Source organism: Gobius niger, assembly GCF_951799975.1.
Source record: "Gobius niger genome assembly, chromosome: 11".
Taxonomy (NCBI): Eukaryota; Metazoa; Chordata; class Actinopteri; order Gobiiformes; family Gobiidae; genus Gobius; species Gobius niger.
Genome location: NC_136862.1, coordinates 21,379,896 through 21,398,461, shown reverse-complemented (window position 1 = coordinate 21,398,461; position 18,566 = coordinate 21,379,896). Strand labels below are relative to the sequence as shown.

The 18,566-nt window shown below is 43.3% G+C and overlaps 1 protein-coding gene across 2 annotated transcripts in view; it reads right to left on the bottom strand.

Annotated features, from left to right (window-relative positions):
* caln2 (calneuron 2) overlaps positions 1-17,110 on the bottom strand; it is a 56,089-nt gene extending 38,979 nt beyond the window's left edge. The window contains exon 1 of one of the 2 annotated variants that reach the window (XM_079566044.1): positions 16,221-17,110. Coding sequence is in view for 1 of the 2 variants with exons in the window: in XM_079566043.1 (XP_079422169.1) it covers positions 14,166-14,209 (44 nt within the window). In the remaining variant the exon portion in view is untranslated. Of the gene's footprint in view, positions 1-14,165; positions 14,472-16,220 lie in introns of those variants that run through there. The other variant, XM_079566043.1, reaches the window with a different exon arrangement.
* Positions 17,111-18,566: the final 1,456 nt, after the last annotated feature.

Genomic DNA, 18,566 nt, shown 5'->3' with positions numbered 1-18,566 from the left:
TGGACCAAAAGTTGAATAGTTTGGGAGGAACACACAACGTCATGTGTGGAGGAAAAATGGAACAGCACATCAACATCAAAACCCTGTCCTTACTGTGAAGTACGGAGCAGGGAAAATTATGATGAGACTGTTTTGTTGCCTCAAGGCCTGGACAACTTGCTTATAGAACAATTCATTCACAAGTTTATCAAGATATGTTGTGGAAAAACCTGAGACATTCACAACAGCGTGGAATCCCTTGTATTATAGCTGGCTGACTCTTCTTCTGCAGCAATAGTTTACTCTAGTTGCAGATTAGACGCTCACAACGACTATTCCTCTTCACAAAACTGCTGCTGTTCAGCGAGATTCCTGGGTTCACTTACTTTTCCCTCCCTGTCCTGTGTTATGGCCAATAAAAAGTGTTGTTTAAGCAAGCACTGTTTGATGTGAATGAATTTGATGAAGATCAGACCGCATTTTATGACCAATTTAGGCAGAAATTTGAGAAATTCCAAAGCGTTCACATACATTTTCCTCCCACTGTATCGCAGTCAATATCGTCTGTAAAATCTCTCTTGAAATTAAACAACAAAGCGTTGCTACTCCATCATGCAACGTGTAGAGCCGTCTGCATATGCACATACTCTGCAGCTTGGGCTAATTTCTCCAGGTAGAATGCTTTGTGGTCCACATTATAGTCTCGGATCCATTTGGGTAAACACTGCTCCACACCCAGTTTTGTTGAGTAAAAATTGTTCAATATTCCAGTGCACAGTGAGCTGAGGTGAGGCGAGGTGAGAAGATAGAGACAGCAAAGAAAATCCCCTGAGAATTGCGCAGAGAAAGGAAGGAATCAGAAAAATCTATGGATGTTTCCTGGAGCATCCGCACTTAGAGGCAGGGTGTAATGTTTTGTAGTATGTGGCGAAAATAGCTCAGTTGCCCATGCTAAAGCTGTCTCTGAATAAGCTTTTGTCAATTTCAGCTGGATTTTCAGATAAAACAACAAATGAATACAAATTAGACACAAGGGTGGTTTCGCTGTTAGGAAATGGAGGAGAGGTAATGAACAGTAAATAAAGTGCTTTGGAGTGGCTACATTTAGAAAAGCGGAACATAAAATTCACACTTGGTTGAGTTGGACTGATTAAAGTTACAACAAATGTAGCACGTAGGTAAAAAAACAATTGCTCCACTGAAGAAGAGGAACGTTGGCAATCTCACATGAAGCCATTTGCTTTCTATTTCTGTACTTTCACACATACCCTTTCCAATGTCCACTATAGAGTTCTATGTTGAATGAAATACATATAACTATTCGATAAAGCGTCTGTGCTCTGTAAATCTCCAAGCGTTGTATCATTACATGTTCGTCTAAATAGGATTGGTCACACCACGATAATTACATTTTATCAAGCCAGACAAAACAATTAACTCCAGCTCAGTTAGCGTGTTTGTCCATTTCACCACATGCAAAGCACATTGTGTTACTCTCAAAGCAAAAACAATCAATATCACAAGTTTAAAGGCCTGTATAAGCAGTGAGAGGAGGAGGGAGAGTTCAGCTTCCTGAAAGCCAGGTGGGTAAAGCTGTTCTTTAGTCAGTTGGACTAGCCTGGTGTTATCATACCCTCGTACTCAGTTCGTTTCGAATAAGGGTCTGAATCTTCACAATTGAAGGGGTGGGAGGGGTGAACTCCTTTGAAACGATTGTACCTGATTTTTGCTAGTGTTTGGTCATGACATATGAAATGCACTCCAGTGTGTGAATAAAACTATTATAACTCTTGGGGGCATTCCTTATTTGGGAGCCGAGCCAGAACGGATTGAAGAGCTTCCATTAATTTTAGTCAGTGATATTTTTGACGACTAAAATTGGACTAAAACTAAATTAAAAGTTTTTCATGAGACTAAAACTATGACTAAAATGTCCAGATATTTTAGTCGACTAAAATAAGACTAAATAAAAACTAAGACTAAAATCATCCAAACTTCTACTAACAGTCTGAAAGAGCCTCAGATCATGTACATTCACTGCCAAAGGATCAGCTCTGAGCTTTGTTCATGTGGGAGAAGCTCCATGAAGCAGAGGAGCTGATTAAATATGATTATAATGAACATTATAAATGCAAAGTCGACTAAATTTGTCTTAAATTTAGTCGACTAAATTTACTTGCAATTTTAGTCGACTAAAACTAGACTAAAATTGAATTACATTTTCATCAAAAGAATAAGACTAAAACTAAATTAAAATATATTGTCAAAATTAACACTGTTTCGTATCCGCCGCCATTGCCCAACTACAACCAGCAAATGCGGCGCAAATGCTTGACGTCCCCGACAACCCCCGCCTCCCCCGCTCGCTGAATGGTAGGTTGAAATTCAACTGATGTTACGCGGCCACTGAGATCAGACCCAGACGTACATGTAGGGAAACAATAATTGACCGGAGTTTACGGACGGCTAAGGCCAGGCTACAGTTGGACTTGTCACAGATTGAAACTCTGCACTCTCCTCCCTCAGGAAAGTCACTGTTGAGTCAAAACACAGCCTCACACAGTCACAGAGAAGAGCGCCGTCCAGTTGATATCTAAACAACATCAGGCCACTTCAACAGATCACATCAGCAGATTTGCATAACTGTTCATCAAGAGCTTCGTTTACTGTGCTTCCCAAAAAATCCCCAAAACTTAGAGACACACAAAAACATACCATTAACAAGAAAAACAGCAGAAACACAGAAACACCTCAGTTTTAGAAGAGGGAACCCTCATCAACTTCATGTGACGCCACGTTTCCTCCGTTGCCAAGGAGAAGCTAATGAAACGCATTATCCATCTCTAGATGCAGCGAGTTGATATGACTTTGACTTCACTGCGATATGTCACTGATTTCTAATGACTTCTGTGACCGGCACCCTCCTGTGTATCCTGTTTTTTTAAGCTTCTGGAGGAATTGCCGAGGCCATAACTCTGCACCAAACTTAATAGATCATTTTCTGTTTTGGCGTGACCTAGAGGGACAGAAGTTTGCTGCTTTCTGTCAAGGCTGAAACTAATCAACACCGCCCTCTTAAGTATGTGGTTTGAGTCCTTGGTGAAATCGGCGGCGAGGGAACAGCAGTCACATACAGTCTAAAAGGTTCGGGCCCCTGTGGCTGGAGTCAGCCTTGTTTCTGTGGTCTGCAGGGGATGTCAGGTGTGAAAAAGCCTCTTTGTGAGTGTGTGTATAGACAGATGAGAGCAAACAGAGGCGGTGTGTACGTGACTTTCAGAGGAAATATATTCTTCGGTCCATCTGCCAGTGGCCCTGCACTTGTCCCATCTGTGCATTGAAAACACTTAGGTCATTGCTGCAACACACTTTGACGCAGAGACAAGGAGAGAGAACTTATGACGCATCTGCTTTAAGTACAATTTAATGTTCGGATTATGTCTTTTGGTGCCAGGCTTCTTTTTCTGTCAATATATTCAAACATAACCCTCTCTGTTGGACCCTGCCCAACAGCTCAAGCTCTTTAAAACTTCAAACTGTTTTCATAAATGTTAGGCAGCGATGTAAGATATACGAAAAAAGATTTCCAAAAGGTCAAAACACAGTAGATGTTCTTTGTGTGGTGCTGGGAAATAACACTGCACACCATTTCATCTGCTAAGTCATGAATGGTTAGGGTTAGGAGAAGGCTTTGAACAAGTGAGCTCTACACATTAACATTATTGGGAGTGTAATGTAAAAAAATGACTGGAAATTACCCACTTGTATTGCGTGGAGTTGAGTCACGAGGGGACCTCTCATCTGAGCTTGGCAGAATCTAAGAGAAGTGGTGTACAGCGAGACCCCTCAATGGAACAGGTAACACATGCAACAGCAAATTCACATTCTTTATACCACAAGATAGCATTAAGAGAAACCATTCCTCCTTAAATATTGTAAAAATGTCATATCATTGCAGAAGCAGGTGCTTACTTTGCTCGGGGCAAACTCAAGACTTATATTGATGTTACCATGGCAACACTCAGTCATTTCTACCAACAGAAGGAAATGGCACATAATTTTGGTGTGCTCAAAAGAGACAATGACAATGGAAAGTAAACACTGCCGGATGGAAAATAAACCTCAAAAACAACATGATCTGTCTTTGGAAAATCTGTATTGTGATTTGTAGCCTTAGTTCACTGTCCATAAGGTGGAGTAGTTGGTAAAGCAAATGTCAAAAGGTTGATAGAACAAAGCACAGCCATCCAACTATCTGTGTGATATTAGGATAGCTGTGAAGCCTTTATACTGGGGTGGCCAAAGTGTGGCCCGGGAGCCAAATGCGGCCCTCAGACACATTATTGGTGGCCCTCATGGTGTGAAGGTGGGACGAGGAAAATAAAACCCAAAATGCAAGACTGCAACAAAACTGTGGATGTTTAATATGTATATAAATAACGAAAACCAAAATAACAAAATCCAGCAAAGACAAAACTCACACAGACAAAGGATAAGGGAAACACAGGGATATAAATACCCAAGGAAACAGGGCACAGGTGAAACACATGAGGGCGGGGCAGGCAATTAACACAAGAGAGGTAAAGCAAAATCACAAGGAGCACACGTCAAAATGAAACACAGGACTAGACCAAAACAAGAAACACGAATGTACAAATAAAGTCAATTAAGCCACCATATAAAGCAACCGAAGAGGGAGCTGAGTCAGGGGGCAAAGCTCTCGATCTTCGTTCCCACCCTCACCTATGGTCATGAGATTTGGGTAATGACCGAAAGGACAAGATCGCGAATACAAGCGGCCAAAATGAGTTTCCTTCGCAGGGTGGCTGGGCGCACCCTTCGAGATAGGGTGAGGAGCTCAGTTACCCGGGAGGAGCTCGGAGTAGAGTCGCTGCTCCTTCACGTCGAAAGGAGCCAGCTGAGGTGGCTCGGGCATCTGTTTCGGATGCCTCCTGGTCGCCTCCCGCGGGAGGTGTTCCAGGCATGTCCTAGTGGGACAAGGCCTCGTGGAAGACCCAGGACACGGTGGTGGGACTATGTCTCCGAGCTGGCCTGGTGTCGCCTCGGGGTCCCCCCAGAACAGCTGGAGGAGGTGTGTGTGGATCGGGAAGTTTGGGCATCTCTGCTGAGACTGCTGCCCCCGCGACCCGGCCCCGGATAAAGCGGAAGAAAATGGATGGATGGATGGATAAAGCAACCGTTTAACAATGTTCACACACTGAGCCGGGATTGTTGATTTTGAAGTTTATTGCTCACATTTTATCCACAACGGGTGGTAGTCGATCAGTTTTCTCCTGGAGCTAGCTGCTTAGCAGCAAACAGCAGGCTCGTATCGATCCCGTGAAAACAAGTATTATGCACCTATAACGTCAATATAGCGGATAACTACATAAAGCAGCCTTTATGATGATCACACACTGAGTGGGGCTTGACGCATTTGTGGTTTATTGCACACTTTTAATCAACAATGAGCTGTAGGCGATTGTAACAGGCTAACCGGGCTAACCTAGCCTATAGCGACTTGCCACCGGCACAAACACTGTCCCTCTATTCAAGTGTATGGGCTGGATATAGGCTTAAATACTGGGGAGATCCTAGACCATGGAGGTATAGTTAAAGATCCATAAGACATGGCAGTAGCAAAGAGGGATTTTTTTTCAGGCAAGAGCAGCTAAGCTTCAGAACACACTCTGAGCTGACGTGCCTCCAGAGCGTCTTGACGCTCGGTGACATTGTGACAAGCGTCTGTCCTCAATAAGCACGAGCGTCCAACTAGGGGCTATGGGTGCGTTTTTAACACCCGAAAAGCGTGTGGTCTGGACACACCATCAGGGTTCTTGTTGAATTGGCACACATTGTGAGAGATGGTACTTTTTACGACAAGTTTCATAATTCTACACAATTATACCTCAAAAATGAACCTTTTTATTGAGGGGAAAAGCTGGTTTTAACGTTCCAAGGCTAAATAAAGGTGTGGGTCACGGCTTAAAACTCCGCTAAACACAAAGTTTTCACTGCATTGCTAACACACAGGAGCTAAATCTATGGTCGCGTAGGACATATTTGTTTAAAATAGAGACCCGTCAGATGATTTTGTCATGTGACTGGTAAATACATGATTGATATAGCGTGTGTTGACCATGTGCTAATATCGGCAACCTCCGCAATGGCCACGTGCTTTCTTTTTAAGGCGAGGTATGTTTTGTCTTTTTCACAACATTTATGTAGTTTCTGTGGTTTCTTTATCATGAACATCTTACAAGATGATGTTTAGTGACCCATTGATCTAATACACAAGGATTAGCCGGTTATCCATTCAGCCCCATTCATAGTAAAAATCCCATGTGGCCTATAAAATTAACATGGCTATGAAGCCTGTTCCTTAAAAGGGCAAAAAAGGCAGGAAGCCGCGCACTCGCGGGGCTCCACAGTGAAGAAGAGCTTTATTTGTATAGTGCCTTTCACAGAGATGGTCACAAAACCAGAACCTTCTAGCTGTGAAGCATGAGCGCTAACCAATGGGCGCTGGCTGCTCTGCTTTATGACCACGACACTGGGGGCCGGCATTGCTCCGCCATTCCTGTAGTACCTCCATATCGCCGCTAGTGCCCCCATTGAAAAGCATTGGAGTTTAGACACTTTAAAACAACTTTAACGCCTGGTTTCAATTTTTTCAACATTAGACTAGGCTATATATTCCTCCTGAGATAACGCTGGGTTAGTCACAATTTATGAAACCAGGCTGGTTTTCGTAAGAAGAATTTTAGAAATCTCGTACTTAATGAGGGTCGGACTGTCAGCATTGGAGCAGCGCGAGCTACACGTCACGCAAGGGCGGTGAAGATCGGTGAAGATCCCGCCCGTATGCCCTTTTTAGGAACATGCTTCGTCAGAGCTGGGGAGGGGGAGTCTGTAAATCCGCCATGAATTCCCCCCCTCGACCGTGGTCATTATGGTAAACGGGGAGGAGTGAGCAGAAGACGTCCATTATTTTTTACAGTCTCTGTCTTTACTGTATGGAATGCATCCCTAATGTAAAGTACAGGGGTGTATTTACCAAATGTTGTTCCACAGCTCGCTTTACTATATTACACTGTTTGGACCCTATAAATCTATGAATGTTGGTAAATGCATGCTCACAGCAAACATGGCACATTTTGGCCATAAGGTTTAATTTCTAAACTCTATATGCACCAAAGATTAGTCCTGATTTTATGAGAAACTATATATGTTACAAAATGCAAACAATTAATCCATCATTCCATAGGGAAGAAGACTGTATCAGTAGAATAGACTACAACTAACCGGGGCTAAGTGAGGACTCAGGCCAAGAGCTAAATCGAGCCAAAAACAGCACGAGGTTTTGACAAAGTACTACTCATCCTCACCTGTCAAAACCTCTGACTGTGTCAGAAACATGGCTGTACTAAACTCTGATCTCAATCGTCTAAACCACATCAATAACATCTCCAAAACCTCATTGTACCATCTTCGAAACATATCAAAAGTCAGTTGTCCCATATCCCTCTCCTTCTCTTCAGAAGCTTGTTCACACATTCATCTCTAGCCGGATCATTGTAACTCTTTATTCACAGGTCAACAAATCAATAAACAATCTCGTAAAAACGCGGCCCAACCAAAACCAAACCAGCACATCCACTGTGTCATCTCTCCACTGGTTACCCATCAAACTAAAGATAGACTTCTTAAAATAACCTTGTGCCCACCTACCTCACAGAAAATACTTACAGTAAACCATCCACCACGTGCTCTTTGAGCCTGACTGAAAAGTCTTCTCAGTCCCAAGAATCGGCACAAGGTTTGCCTATGGTGTCTTCAACACAATTGCTCTTAATCATATTTTAAAAGCACCTCTCTAAAACACATTTAGGTGCACAGGCTTTTATTTAGTACAATTTTAATTTACACCATTACATTAATACAGTAACCTTTTAGCTATGACTGTAGCTTCTGTTGGGGCAATGTGCGCCTGGACCAAAGCTCTCACTAAATGAAAATTGCGTGTCTTTCAACATCACAGAGCGCAGATTGCTGCGATTCTGACTCCCTGTTTTCTCACGTCAAGTCCAAATAATCTCGATGCTGAAATGTCTGATCTGACTCTGCTCTATTGGACACGGGCGATCTGAGGCCAATTGAAACATAGATTTCATTAATAAACGTGTCTGTGACCTTTGGCTTCATTTTTCGACGGTTTAAATCTAGCCTGACTAATGAATTATATAAACACATGCGTTATCTTTGTTTGATGTGGCAAGAAGCCATAATGAACTTACTACACAACCTACTTTTTAATAATTTGTGGTTTTCTCACATAAAGAGTAGAATAGTAAGTGCTAAGATGCAACACTTAAAAGTTGTACTTTTTACCAAGTTTCCTTAACAAAAAGCAAATTGGAGGGTTAAGCATGATTTACTCGCTCTATGGAGTCCAGCATCTGAATGTGCAGTGGGAGAGCGTTCCAAAGCCCCGGTGCTGAGCGGCTGAAGGCCTTAGCGGTCAGTTTGACAGAGAGTGTGAACAACAGGGAGCGAGATGAGGAGCGCAGTGAGCGTGATGGGGTGTGCGGCTGAATCAGGTTGTAGATGTATGAGGGTGCCAGGTTATAGAGAGCTTTGAAGGTTAGTGGGAAGAGTTTGTATTGAATTTGTTGCTGGACTGAAATTGGAAATGATGGAGGATTGGTGTGGTGTGATCTGAAGACCGGGTGCGGGTGATGAATCTCGCAGCTGAGTTCTGGATGTGTTATAGGCAGCGACTGTGTTAATAATGTATAAAAAATCTCCGCTTTACAGAAAACTTAGTGTCACTGCTCTGTTAGATTACCCCAGATTGTTTACTGACATGGGCAAAGATAGCAATAAAACCTCAAAATGTGCCATACCCCAAAACAAAAAAACACATAAACGCTTCCTTCAAAATGGACTTTGTGCATCATGCACTGGGCCACAATCTACTAAAGAGCACCTCCCAATGATTATTGTTCAGACAAAAAATAGATAAAAGGTGTTTTACTGTTGCTCTAATGATTGCAACACCGAACACAATCCCGACTCTGGCATTATCACACTGATGTCTGGCCCAAAAAACATTTTGCATTGGCCTCCACTGAGTTTGAAAGGGCCTGACCATTTTCTGAAAATTGCTGGAAGCACTGATGGCTTAAAAGGACTATACGGAGTTTAAAAATGTTAAAATTATTATGTGCATTATTGTGTATTTTTCTTCCCCTACATGATCCAGAAATGTCCTAATGTGTAGAATGAGCCCAGACCTGTTCACCACACCTTGTTGTGGTGAAGTTGTTACTTCGGGTCTGAAGTGCCGTCATGCACAAGCTTAATATAGAAGGTGCAATTATACGTATGACCTGAGGTGGCAGTAGTGAGTATAAAATGACCAACTTGCATTGAACCCTTTTAAGCCATCATCTATACTGGGTTCTTTTAGAGGAGCTGATGTTTCGCCTCTCACTTCGAGTGACTTCTGAGCAACTAATGACATTTCAGCTGAACATATATCAAAATAGTAGGAAGGTTTATTGGAACCACAATACGTCTTCATTCTAAAAATCTCATACTTATAATAACAATATTTATTTATTTATAAAGCACTTTTCTAAACACTGTTTCAAGGTGCTTTGCAGTGCAGTTAAAAGCATTTTGACCCAACAATATAGTTAAAACAACAAGAATAGAAAGTAACTGAACATAACAATAAAACTTCTTCCAAACCATATCTTCTCTTTGGCTAAAATGTATCTGCGATGCAAAAAAAATGCCAGTTCAAGCAAAAGAGAAAAACATACATATAATCTAAGAGCACGATGAACATGATAAATCAATGCTCATTGTCTTATTAGCACGCTTTAAAGAGGGGGTATTATGCTTTTTTAAATCACATAGCACCAGTCTATATCACACTACAATGATGACGAAACCTTCTGTTGGTCTGTAAATGCAGTAAATTAGTATAACTGCCTTGTATAAAATTGCTCCCTCAAAATGGCTGTTGAGAATGTCTTGAAATAGGCCTCTGTCACTTTAAGAACCTCTGACCCTTTCCGACACGCCCCCTCCACATGCTGTCTGTGGCATCAGTGGGGAGGGGGTTCTGTTGAGGAGCAGTGGTTGGTTACTCGGCTGGTGACGAAAGCTCGGAGGCGTCTCCAGGAGGTGGGGGCGTTCCTAGGAGGACTCAGGCAAACCTGTCCCTAAAATGGCCGCCATCAGAGTTTTTACAGATTACTCAAAAATACGTGAATGTGCCAAGGCAACACTTCAGGCATGTTTTTAATGAGGGAATGACATAATAACATGATGTAAAGCTTGAAAAAATCGATTTTGCATAATACCCCCCTTTAAGGACAAAAATCTGTTGTCAAAAATGACATGGAGCTAATTCCAGAGGCAGCATTCAGGTTTGTTAATAGATTTAATGACTATTCTTGTGTGGGACTGAAGCTATAACTGTCACTTAATGATAGTGTCACGGTTCAGCGGCAGCCTGTGCTGATATAATGAAATATGATTTCAGAGTCACCTGTTATATCACGTTTCTGGATATTTCTCCACTGGGAGGTTATTGGCGACTAACTGGGCCACACTTCCCATACCTCACGCCTGATATGCATTTTAATGATTCTGTGTTGAAACCATTGGCTCACAGCCCTTCAGTAATGCGCGCATGTACAACCACTTGGGCAAAAATGTTGGGAATATGTAAATGTATCGACAGTACTCGTGTTCCCATACATTCTTGCTAAATGATCATGAATACATTACGGAAATGTGTCAAATTCTGGGCTGCAATAGTGATTACGATGTAATTAAACGACTGTGGTGGGATGAAACACATCCATTTCTTTGCTCTCTGACAAATGTAAGTAACAATTATTGAATCAGTGGAGAAATTAATAGGACATATGATAGAAAATTAACACGGGAACACATTTTAACAGTCCATCTGCTCACGCTATTGTTCCCATGAGAGAGACACTCGCTTCACGCCAAAGCTAACTAATAACTAATCTAATCCAAGCACGTGCATCTGTAATAATCCTGAGTCGAGTGTTTTGCTTTCTTGGTTATTCGTTAGTCTGTTAAGAAGCTCAATTCAATATAAACAATTACTTTGTTACTTAATCAGCACTGGCTCAAGATAAATGTAGTTCAGAAACAACTTTGTGATGACACTGGAGCAACATGGACAAAGTGCACCCTGGAAAGAACATATTTCAATTCAGAGGAAAATGGATTAATACCCTACTATAATTTTGTCTATTTTCAAATTGTATTTCATATGTTTTTCAATCACACTGTGAACAAAAAATGCATCTATAAATATGGATTGAAGCGTAATGAGTTGATCCGCCAAGACTGAAATCAAGCGTGACTCATAAAGCTAATATATAAAGCCTTTAGAGCTATTCTTATGGCTCCTCAATTATCGACATGTGGGTCCTGTGGTAGTAATGTGAAAATGTGAGATACAGGAAGAGATAGGTCAGTAAAGAAGCACTGATTAGATAGAAGTAGCTTCAGACACTGAGTATTTGTTCCAAAGAGAACAAGCAGAGTAAGCATCTCAGTATCATTCAGCATCATAGAGCTACATTGTAAACACGTCATTTGAGAAAGAAAAACAGACCATGTGCTCATGGTTCTCCAGTGCAAGGGAGTCAGAAGTGAACATTAGCACGGTGTTAGCATTGGCGGTCCGCCTCGATCATGTCTCAATCGGTCCGATGAAGACACGTGACCAACGGCTCCGCTGGAGGTCGTTGTTTAGGCTGCATGTCACATGACACCTGTCAATCGCTGTGTTGATTGGTTTGCAGCACGGAAAGAGAAGGAAACCATTGCTCCCCACGGGTGAGATCCAGGCTAACTGCCGTCCTGTTAATTTGCTCAACCTGGCTTCTTTTCCACCTGGGAAACCTATAGAAATGTAGGTTCCGTGTATTTTTTGGTCCAAATTGCTATAGCAACCTTTCACACAACAATTGCACGATAGCTGATAGCTAATGTCAATAATCACTCAGCACTCAGCTTCCCACCATGACGTCTACCCTCCACAATTGGGCGCTCCAGAGCCGAATGTGACGCCACCATTCTTACGAGACGAGCTTCACTCAAGTGAACAATCGGAATACACGGGAGGGTTTGTGAGAGCGAGAAACGCATTTAGGCAACAGCTGAGAGGTTTTACTCTACATATCAATGAGATCAATAAAGGTTTATCTTATCTTATCTTATATGACTTTCACGGTTTGACAATGGAGTTTTTCAGGTAGTGCAGCTTTAAAAGACTTTATAAGACTCTTCAAATACACAAAACATTGTACTGCAGTGGCCTATTACTCATGACCAGGTTCCCCAGCAGCATTGAGGAGCTACAGTAGATAAGATCTGTCAGAGAATATGAATTTCAGCTTCAAGTAATCAGTTAAGAACCTGAAATATAAGACTTTGTGATGACATGAATTATACATGCACCGTTGGATATCCCCAGTGTCCTACTAACAACCTCTTAGCTTCTCTCTATATTTTGGGAATTTCTGCACATAAAAAACAATCCGTCATCAAAAGAACATATACTGGAGCCGACAAGGACAAGCTTTGGCGGAAAAAACTCCACACGATAAAGCCCGGAGCGGGAACTGCAGTTGCCACAGACGATATACAGATAGGCAGGTAGTGAGTGGGAGGAGAGGTGGAGGAGTGAAGGAGAGATAAAAGCAAGCGGCGATCGAGGTGTGACTGGGGCTGTTTGAACCCAGGGGTCAAAGCGGCCCCAGGAGGCCCGGTTTAAGGTCTATGCTGAAAGACCACAACCAACGAGATGAAGAGAGACGAGCTATCGCCAGAAGCCACTGTCAGGGACCACATGGAGTGAAGCCTGTTCCTGACCAACGTTTACTCTTGGTCTTCTTACCCAAGTCCTCTTTTAGTCCTAATTACTCATTACTACTTGTAGGTTGTATATTTTAGGCGTGTTTGTCCACTTTTTGCAAATTTTGGAAGATATAGACAGAGTTGGTGAAATTCCAGTGATGTCATCGGCCCTCAGCAGACATGAGCGACTTCGGTTCCATCTGTCGCGCACCTTGGAGAGAGCCGTTTGGAGAATGGTTTGGCTCCAGGACATGTCTGGGGCCCACTAGAGTCAGGCGGTCTCTGGTGCAAAGAGCAAGCACCAGAGGCTGACTGACTGACTGACTGACTGACTGATTGACTGGCAATGTGCCAATTTTAAGATTCAGTGTCGTCAATATTACAAACCGACATTACTACATTCCCATAGTTTGATCCAAACCTTTGCATTCAGACATTTGTATATAGATGCGTTACTGCTCGAATGGTGCGATGTGACTTAAAAAAAAAAACTGTGGTTGCTTGTTGTGTCCCTGTCAGAGTGATGCTGCCCTCACACCAGACGAACTGTTAGGATCGTGGTGTTGTTTCCTCACCTCTCTCTGTCCCCACAGACCTAAACGCATTAGCAGCACCACGCACACAGCCAAAAGTAACACACTTTAACATTTTATTCCTTTATCTCCCGAAACCACACATGCACAAGACTGACATCACAAAACGGTCATGATAAAACAACAGCACCAAGCTTCATCCAATTCCTAAAACTAAAAAAGAAAAAAGAAAAACTAAAAACAGTTGCTCGCGGTCCAAATATGCAAAACTGACTCAACTTCTTCCAAGGACTTCCTGAATCGGGTTTGTTGCTTTGAGATCAAATGACAAATTCTTTTCCTTTTTTTGTTTTGCTTTTTGGAGGTAAAACTAGGACTTGTGGCGATGCCAGCGAAAGTCAATGGCAGACCACCAGCAAAGAGTACATCTGTTCTATTTGATCAGTTCAAAGCCCCTCATGTCCAATTTACATCCACAATACTAACACATTCGCATCCACACACAGGACACATGCCTCTCTGATCAGCGCAGACGAGCGACAATGGAGCGGCACATGTTGCAATATCACATTTAGCGGCTAAAACTAATCATAAATGTCATTGGGTTGATTGAAATAGCCCCCCTGTCCTTTCAAATGAGCTCAAACAGCGTGACATTGCCTCAGTCACCTTGGGCATGCATGCACCGCACAGCCCCCCACCCCGCCACTCTTCCCCTGCTATCTCTGTCTCTCTTACCTGCCACATCTGGACTCCAAAAACAACTCCTCCAGCGCATCCATAGAGGTCGCTTTAGGTCAGGAGCACCTTCAAATGGGAAATCGGGGAGAGACGGTGACGCTCCTCGGACGGTCCACAAAAAAACTCTGAAGGATTTAGTAGCGGCTCGCGTTTGATGTCAAAAAGTACTGGCCACCCATGAAGTCTGTGTCTGCAGAGGAAGGGAGCGCACAGCTGTACCCGCCTGCTGCTCCTGAGCTCATAAACATATCCGAGCCCGAGCACCAGACGTTAGCGCTGTCTAGTTTTACAAAGACGGACCGCTGCCTCCCTCGGAAATGGTGTGGGGTGTCGCGGCTTTGTGAGTGTGTGTGTGTGTGTGAGCGCGTGTGTGCGTGCGCATGTGCGTGCGCGGATGACTCGGACATTGGTTTATAGCTGTGAAGTTTTGGAGCATGTGGTGATGAGAACTAACACAATCGCAGCTTGATACCAGCCCAGAGCCCATTTATCAAGAGCCATATGCACCCCGCTGCAGCAGAGAGGGGCTGTGTCTACAGATATTTGACAGCTTAATGTATGCAAACTTTGGATCGAAATGTTTGAAAATGCCGTGAAGCTCAAAGTTTTTAATAATACTTCCCTGTGTAAGTTATATATAAGCACTTATTTTCTTACATTTCCGCTGTTCCCATCTGGTGCAGCAACAGTGACTCATCGGTCCCTGAGCTTTCAATGAATCATGTATGATTTGGCGGCATAGGTTTTACACAGATGCCCTTCCTTACCTTTAAGACTAGAACAAATTATGTGCAATTATGAGCTTTTCTGGGACACATTTTATGCGCATAGCATTATGAACTTGACATTTACTGTACCCATTATGGTAAAAACAAAAATGAAAGCAATAGAGGAATAATGTACCATTTTAAGGATAGTCTCAATTATATTGAACTGTTACATTGGAACAGGAAAGGTGCTTAAGTTGGGGTGGCTTGGAATCCACTAGAGGCCAGTGTTCAACAAATTCAATTTGCAATATTTGACTTTCAGAAATTTCTTTTTGAGGGGTTTGTTTGAGGTTTACATTAAAACTGTGGCATGTATTTATCTGAATCTATCTGTTTAATATAGGCTATAACATACATTATGTTACTCAATCACTCACTCAAATTATTTTAATAAGTGTAAAACTTTATTTAAGTTGGTACATCCAAAAGTTCCAATGTTAAGTGTTTATTAATGAGTATTTGTCATTTTGGGGGTAACACATCAGGATCTAAAGACTTTTGGGCCGTTTAACTGGGTTATTCTTCCAGTTGCCGCATGGTTAAAAATAAAGAAGGGACGTTGTTTTCTGATTGTCAAGCCACGTACCATTTGGATTTCCAATTATGACATTTTAGTCCTAACTCATAGCCTGACTCTGGATGCAGGATCACAGAGCTGATGCTGGAGAGTTGAGCCTCCTGCTGCGTGTTGAGCCAATTATCTGTCATTACCCTTATAGCACCGAGATATGGACCTATAATCACCAATAATCACACCCACTCACAGCACACCTGCCGCTCAACAACAAGGCCACTTTCAAAATACAGCGGCGTAGACTTTTGAGTCTGAAATGAATTTCCAATACCTCAGTGCATATATGGGCAGTTATACCCCTATAGTTTTAAGCTATACTGTCTATCGAGGGAGGTCTGTCTGGTGCTCACAGGCAGAAAGGCAGCAGATATTCACTTAAATCTCATTTGCCACATTGTGTCCAGGCAACAATAGGGCTCTTAGCACATATTTAGGGACTTTGAAGTGTCTTGCCCAAAGCAGCCTATTCAAAATGGATCAGCAAGGGTTATGTCCTCATGCCAGCATGCGCACAAAACACCCAGAAACCCACTGGAGACATTTGATGTTTTTTTTATGAATGCAAATGACCAAATGTTATGTTGTCAGCCATTACTGAAGCACACAGCTCACAGAGGCTCAAGGCTCAACAATGTTATTCACCCACCACGCACTCTCCCTCTCACACCTCCGCCAGTCACAACAGGTGCAGCAGCGGCAATGCGTTACCTGGCTGCGGTGAAATGCCCCGCTCCTCGCCGCCCCTGCCTCCGCCGCCGCCGCCTCCTCCTGCGCCGCTACTGCTGGGGGGATGCTTCACAAGAAGAGGCGCACCGGCCGAGACGCCAATCGGGCTGTCCGCTTCAGCTGTGCAGGGCTGCGGGGTCCGTTTGCATGCGTCCTCCGGGTCTTTACGGGGGTAGGAGTCGCGGCCAGAGACGGACTCATTCAGTCAGCGGCGCGCGTCGAAGACTTCACCGCGGTGTCATGCGCTTCTCACTTTTTACCGACTTGCCTCTCCCCCCCCACCCAAAAAAAAAAAAAGAAAAAATATCAACTGGTTAGGCGAGGTGGAGAGTGGTCCAGGAGGTAAAAGTGCAAGCGGTTCTGTGTGTACATGAACGCACACCCGTTCGTTGTTTGCTATATTTCACTTCCAAACGCCATGCCTTGTATTTTTTGGGCTTAAAATTCTCCGCCTTTAGCTCACCCAGACGGACGCCACCCAGCCGCCCACGGGTCTGGCTCCCCAAAATCCGCTTCTGCCGCTTCCACTCGCCTTACATAAAAGCATAAATCACAGGGTTGAGTGGAGTTTTCTATGTCGAATCAACAGCGCATAAGAATATGAAGCAATAGCCAAGAAAGAGGAGGAGGAGGCGGAGGAGGTGGTGGTGATGTCCGGTTTGACTGAAAGCGCATTAGTCATTTGGAAGAAGACACTGAAAAGGCAAGGAATCACCCGACGTCTTTTTTAACTACACTATCGCGGCTTTTCCCGGAGTTAACCCATGTATCTGTGCAGGGAGGGGCCACGCGCGCGGGGGCCACTGGCGGTGGATGTGGGATATGCGACGTTCGGACCACGGCGTTAATGGGAGACGCTCCTCTCTTTCTCTCTCTCTCTCTCTCTCTCTCTCCCTCGGTCAGGTGTGCCCAAGAGAGTGAGGTGAGAGAGAGAGAGAGAGAGAGAGAGAGAGAGAGAGAGAGAGAGACAGATAGAGAGAGAGAGAGAGAGAGAGAGAGAGAGAGAATTTGGGATGCAACATGTCCCCCGGGGAAATGTGAAAAATCCCGCGCGCTCCAAAACGGACTGCATCGAGTTCCATTCAGTAAAACGTAAAGTCTGCACGCTTTCATACCGAGTGTTAAACAATGCAGAGTGAACGCTTCAGATGGTTGTATTTGGGTCAGCGCGAAATGCAGACATTTCATCATTTAAAATACAATAAAGCAACAGTTTAAGCAGACCAGCCAATGATTGCAACTCCACTTAATCAAAACACCCTGATACAATAACATCATCTATAGCTATAGGTCCCATTACAGTCGTTCTATTGAAAAAGGAAATGATACATCCTACTATATCATGAGAAATGTCCTCATGTCGATCAGCCTTTAGTTTTCACAAGAAGTTAATTTTTCATAACTTTGCTCCCGTGAGATTAGCCAGTTTTCGATTTGCGAATTCAGGTGGGAGTAGAGCAAGGGCGTGCAGGGGAGGGAGAGAGTTCAGCTGCCAGTATAGATTTTGATATGTGCTGTCCGTAACTCTGAAATGTGCATGAGTCCTATACTTGGCATACAGTAGATCCATCTGCGGCTGTCATTTCTATCCTGGTTGAGGCTCCACGTGGTCCGTATTGCGTTTAAAGGGAGCTGTCCATGGTTCTGAAACGTGCAACAAACTCGATCATTATAATCCGAGAACGGAGTCTTTCCTTTGTGGCTGCGGCGGTGATTTGGGGATGGGAGCTGTCCGCGGTGCTGAAAAACAGTCGCGCCGAGTTGCGCAAGTTGCTTAGTGGTCGCTTTGTTTTGAGACATGGAAACATTTCCTTTTGTCTATAAAAATGTAAATTCATAGAGGTGTGGAGTTGGGTTTTCAGTAGCAGTCTATACTTTCCAGCACAGGGAATAGGATGGAAACGGCATGGTGATTGTGGGGGAATAATGCATTTCGCAGCCATTTCCATTAACTGGAAATGTATGCTGTGTTAGGGCCATGGTTATTATCTCTATTATGCACTATGATTACAATGCTATGACACTTTTACATTCCATGCTCTAATTCCAACCTATTACCATATTATTACAAGATCTTTCTAACAATGTCAGCTTAGTTAATTAATGTTCAGGGCGTTGGACTTAAAATCAAACTTCTAAGAGTTCTAAGAGCATTGTACTGCCTATGAGCTTGTTGTCCCCATTCAGCCATTTTCCGCTGATGACCAATTACAGGCGTTGGAGATGACATAAGCAGTTGATGTAAACGCTGCACAATCCTCAACATTAACAGCATCCCAAGCTTTCGACACTACAGCGCCACGTTGCTCTTTTACGTGTCATCTTTTC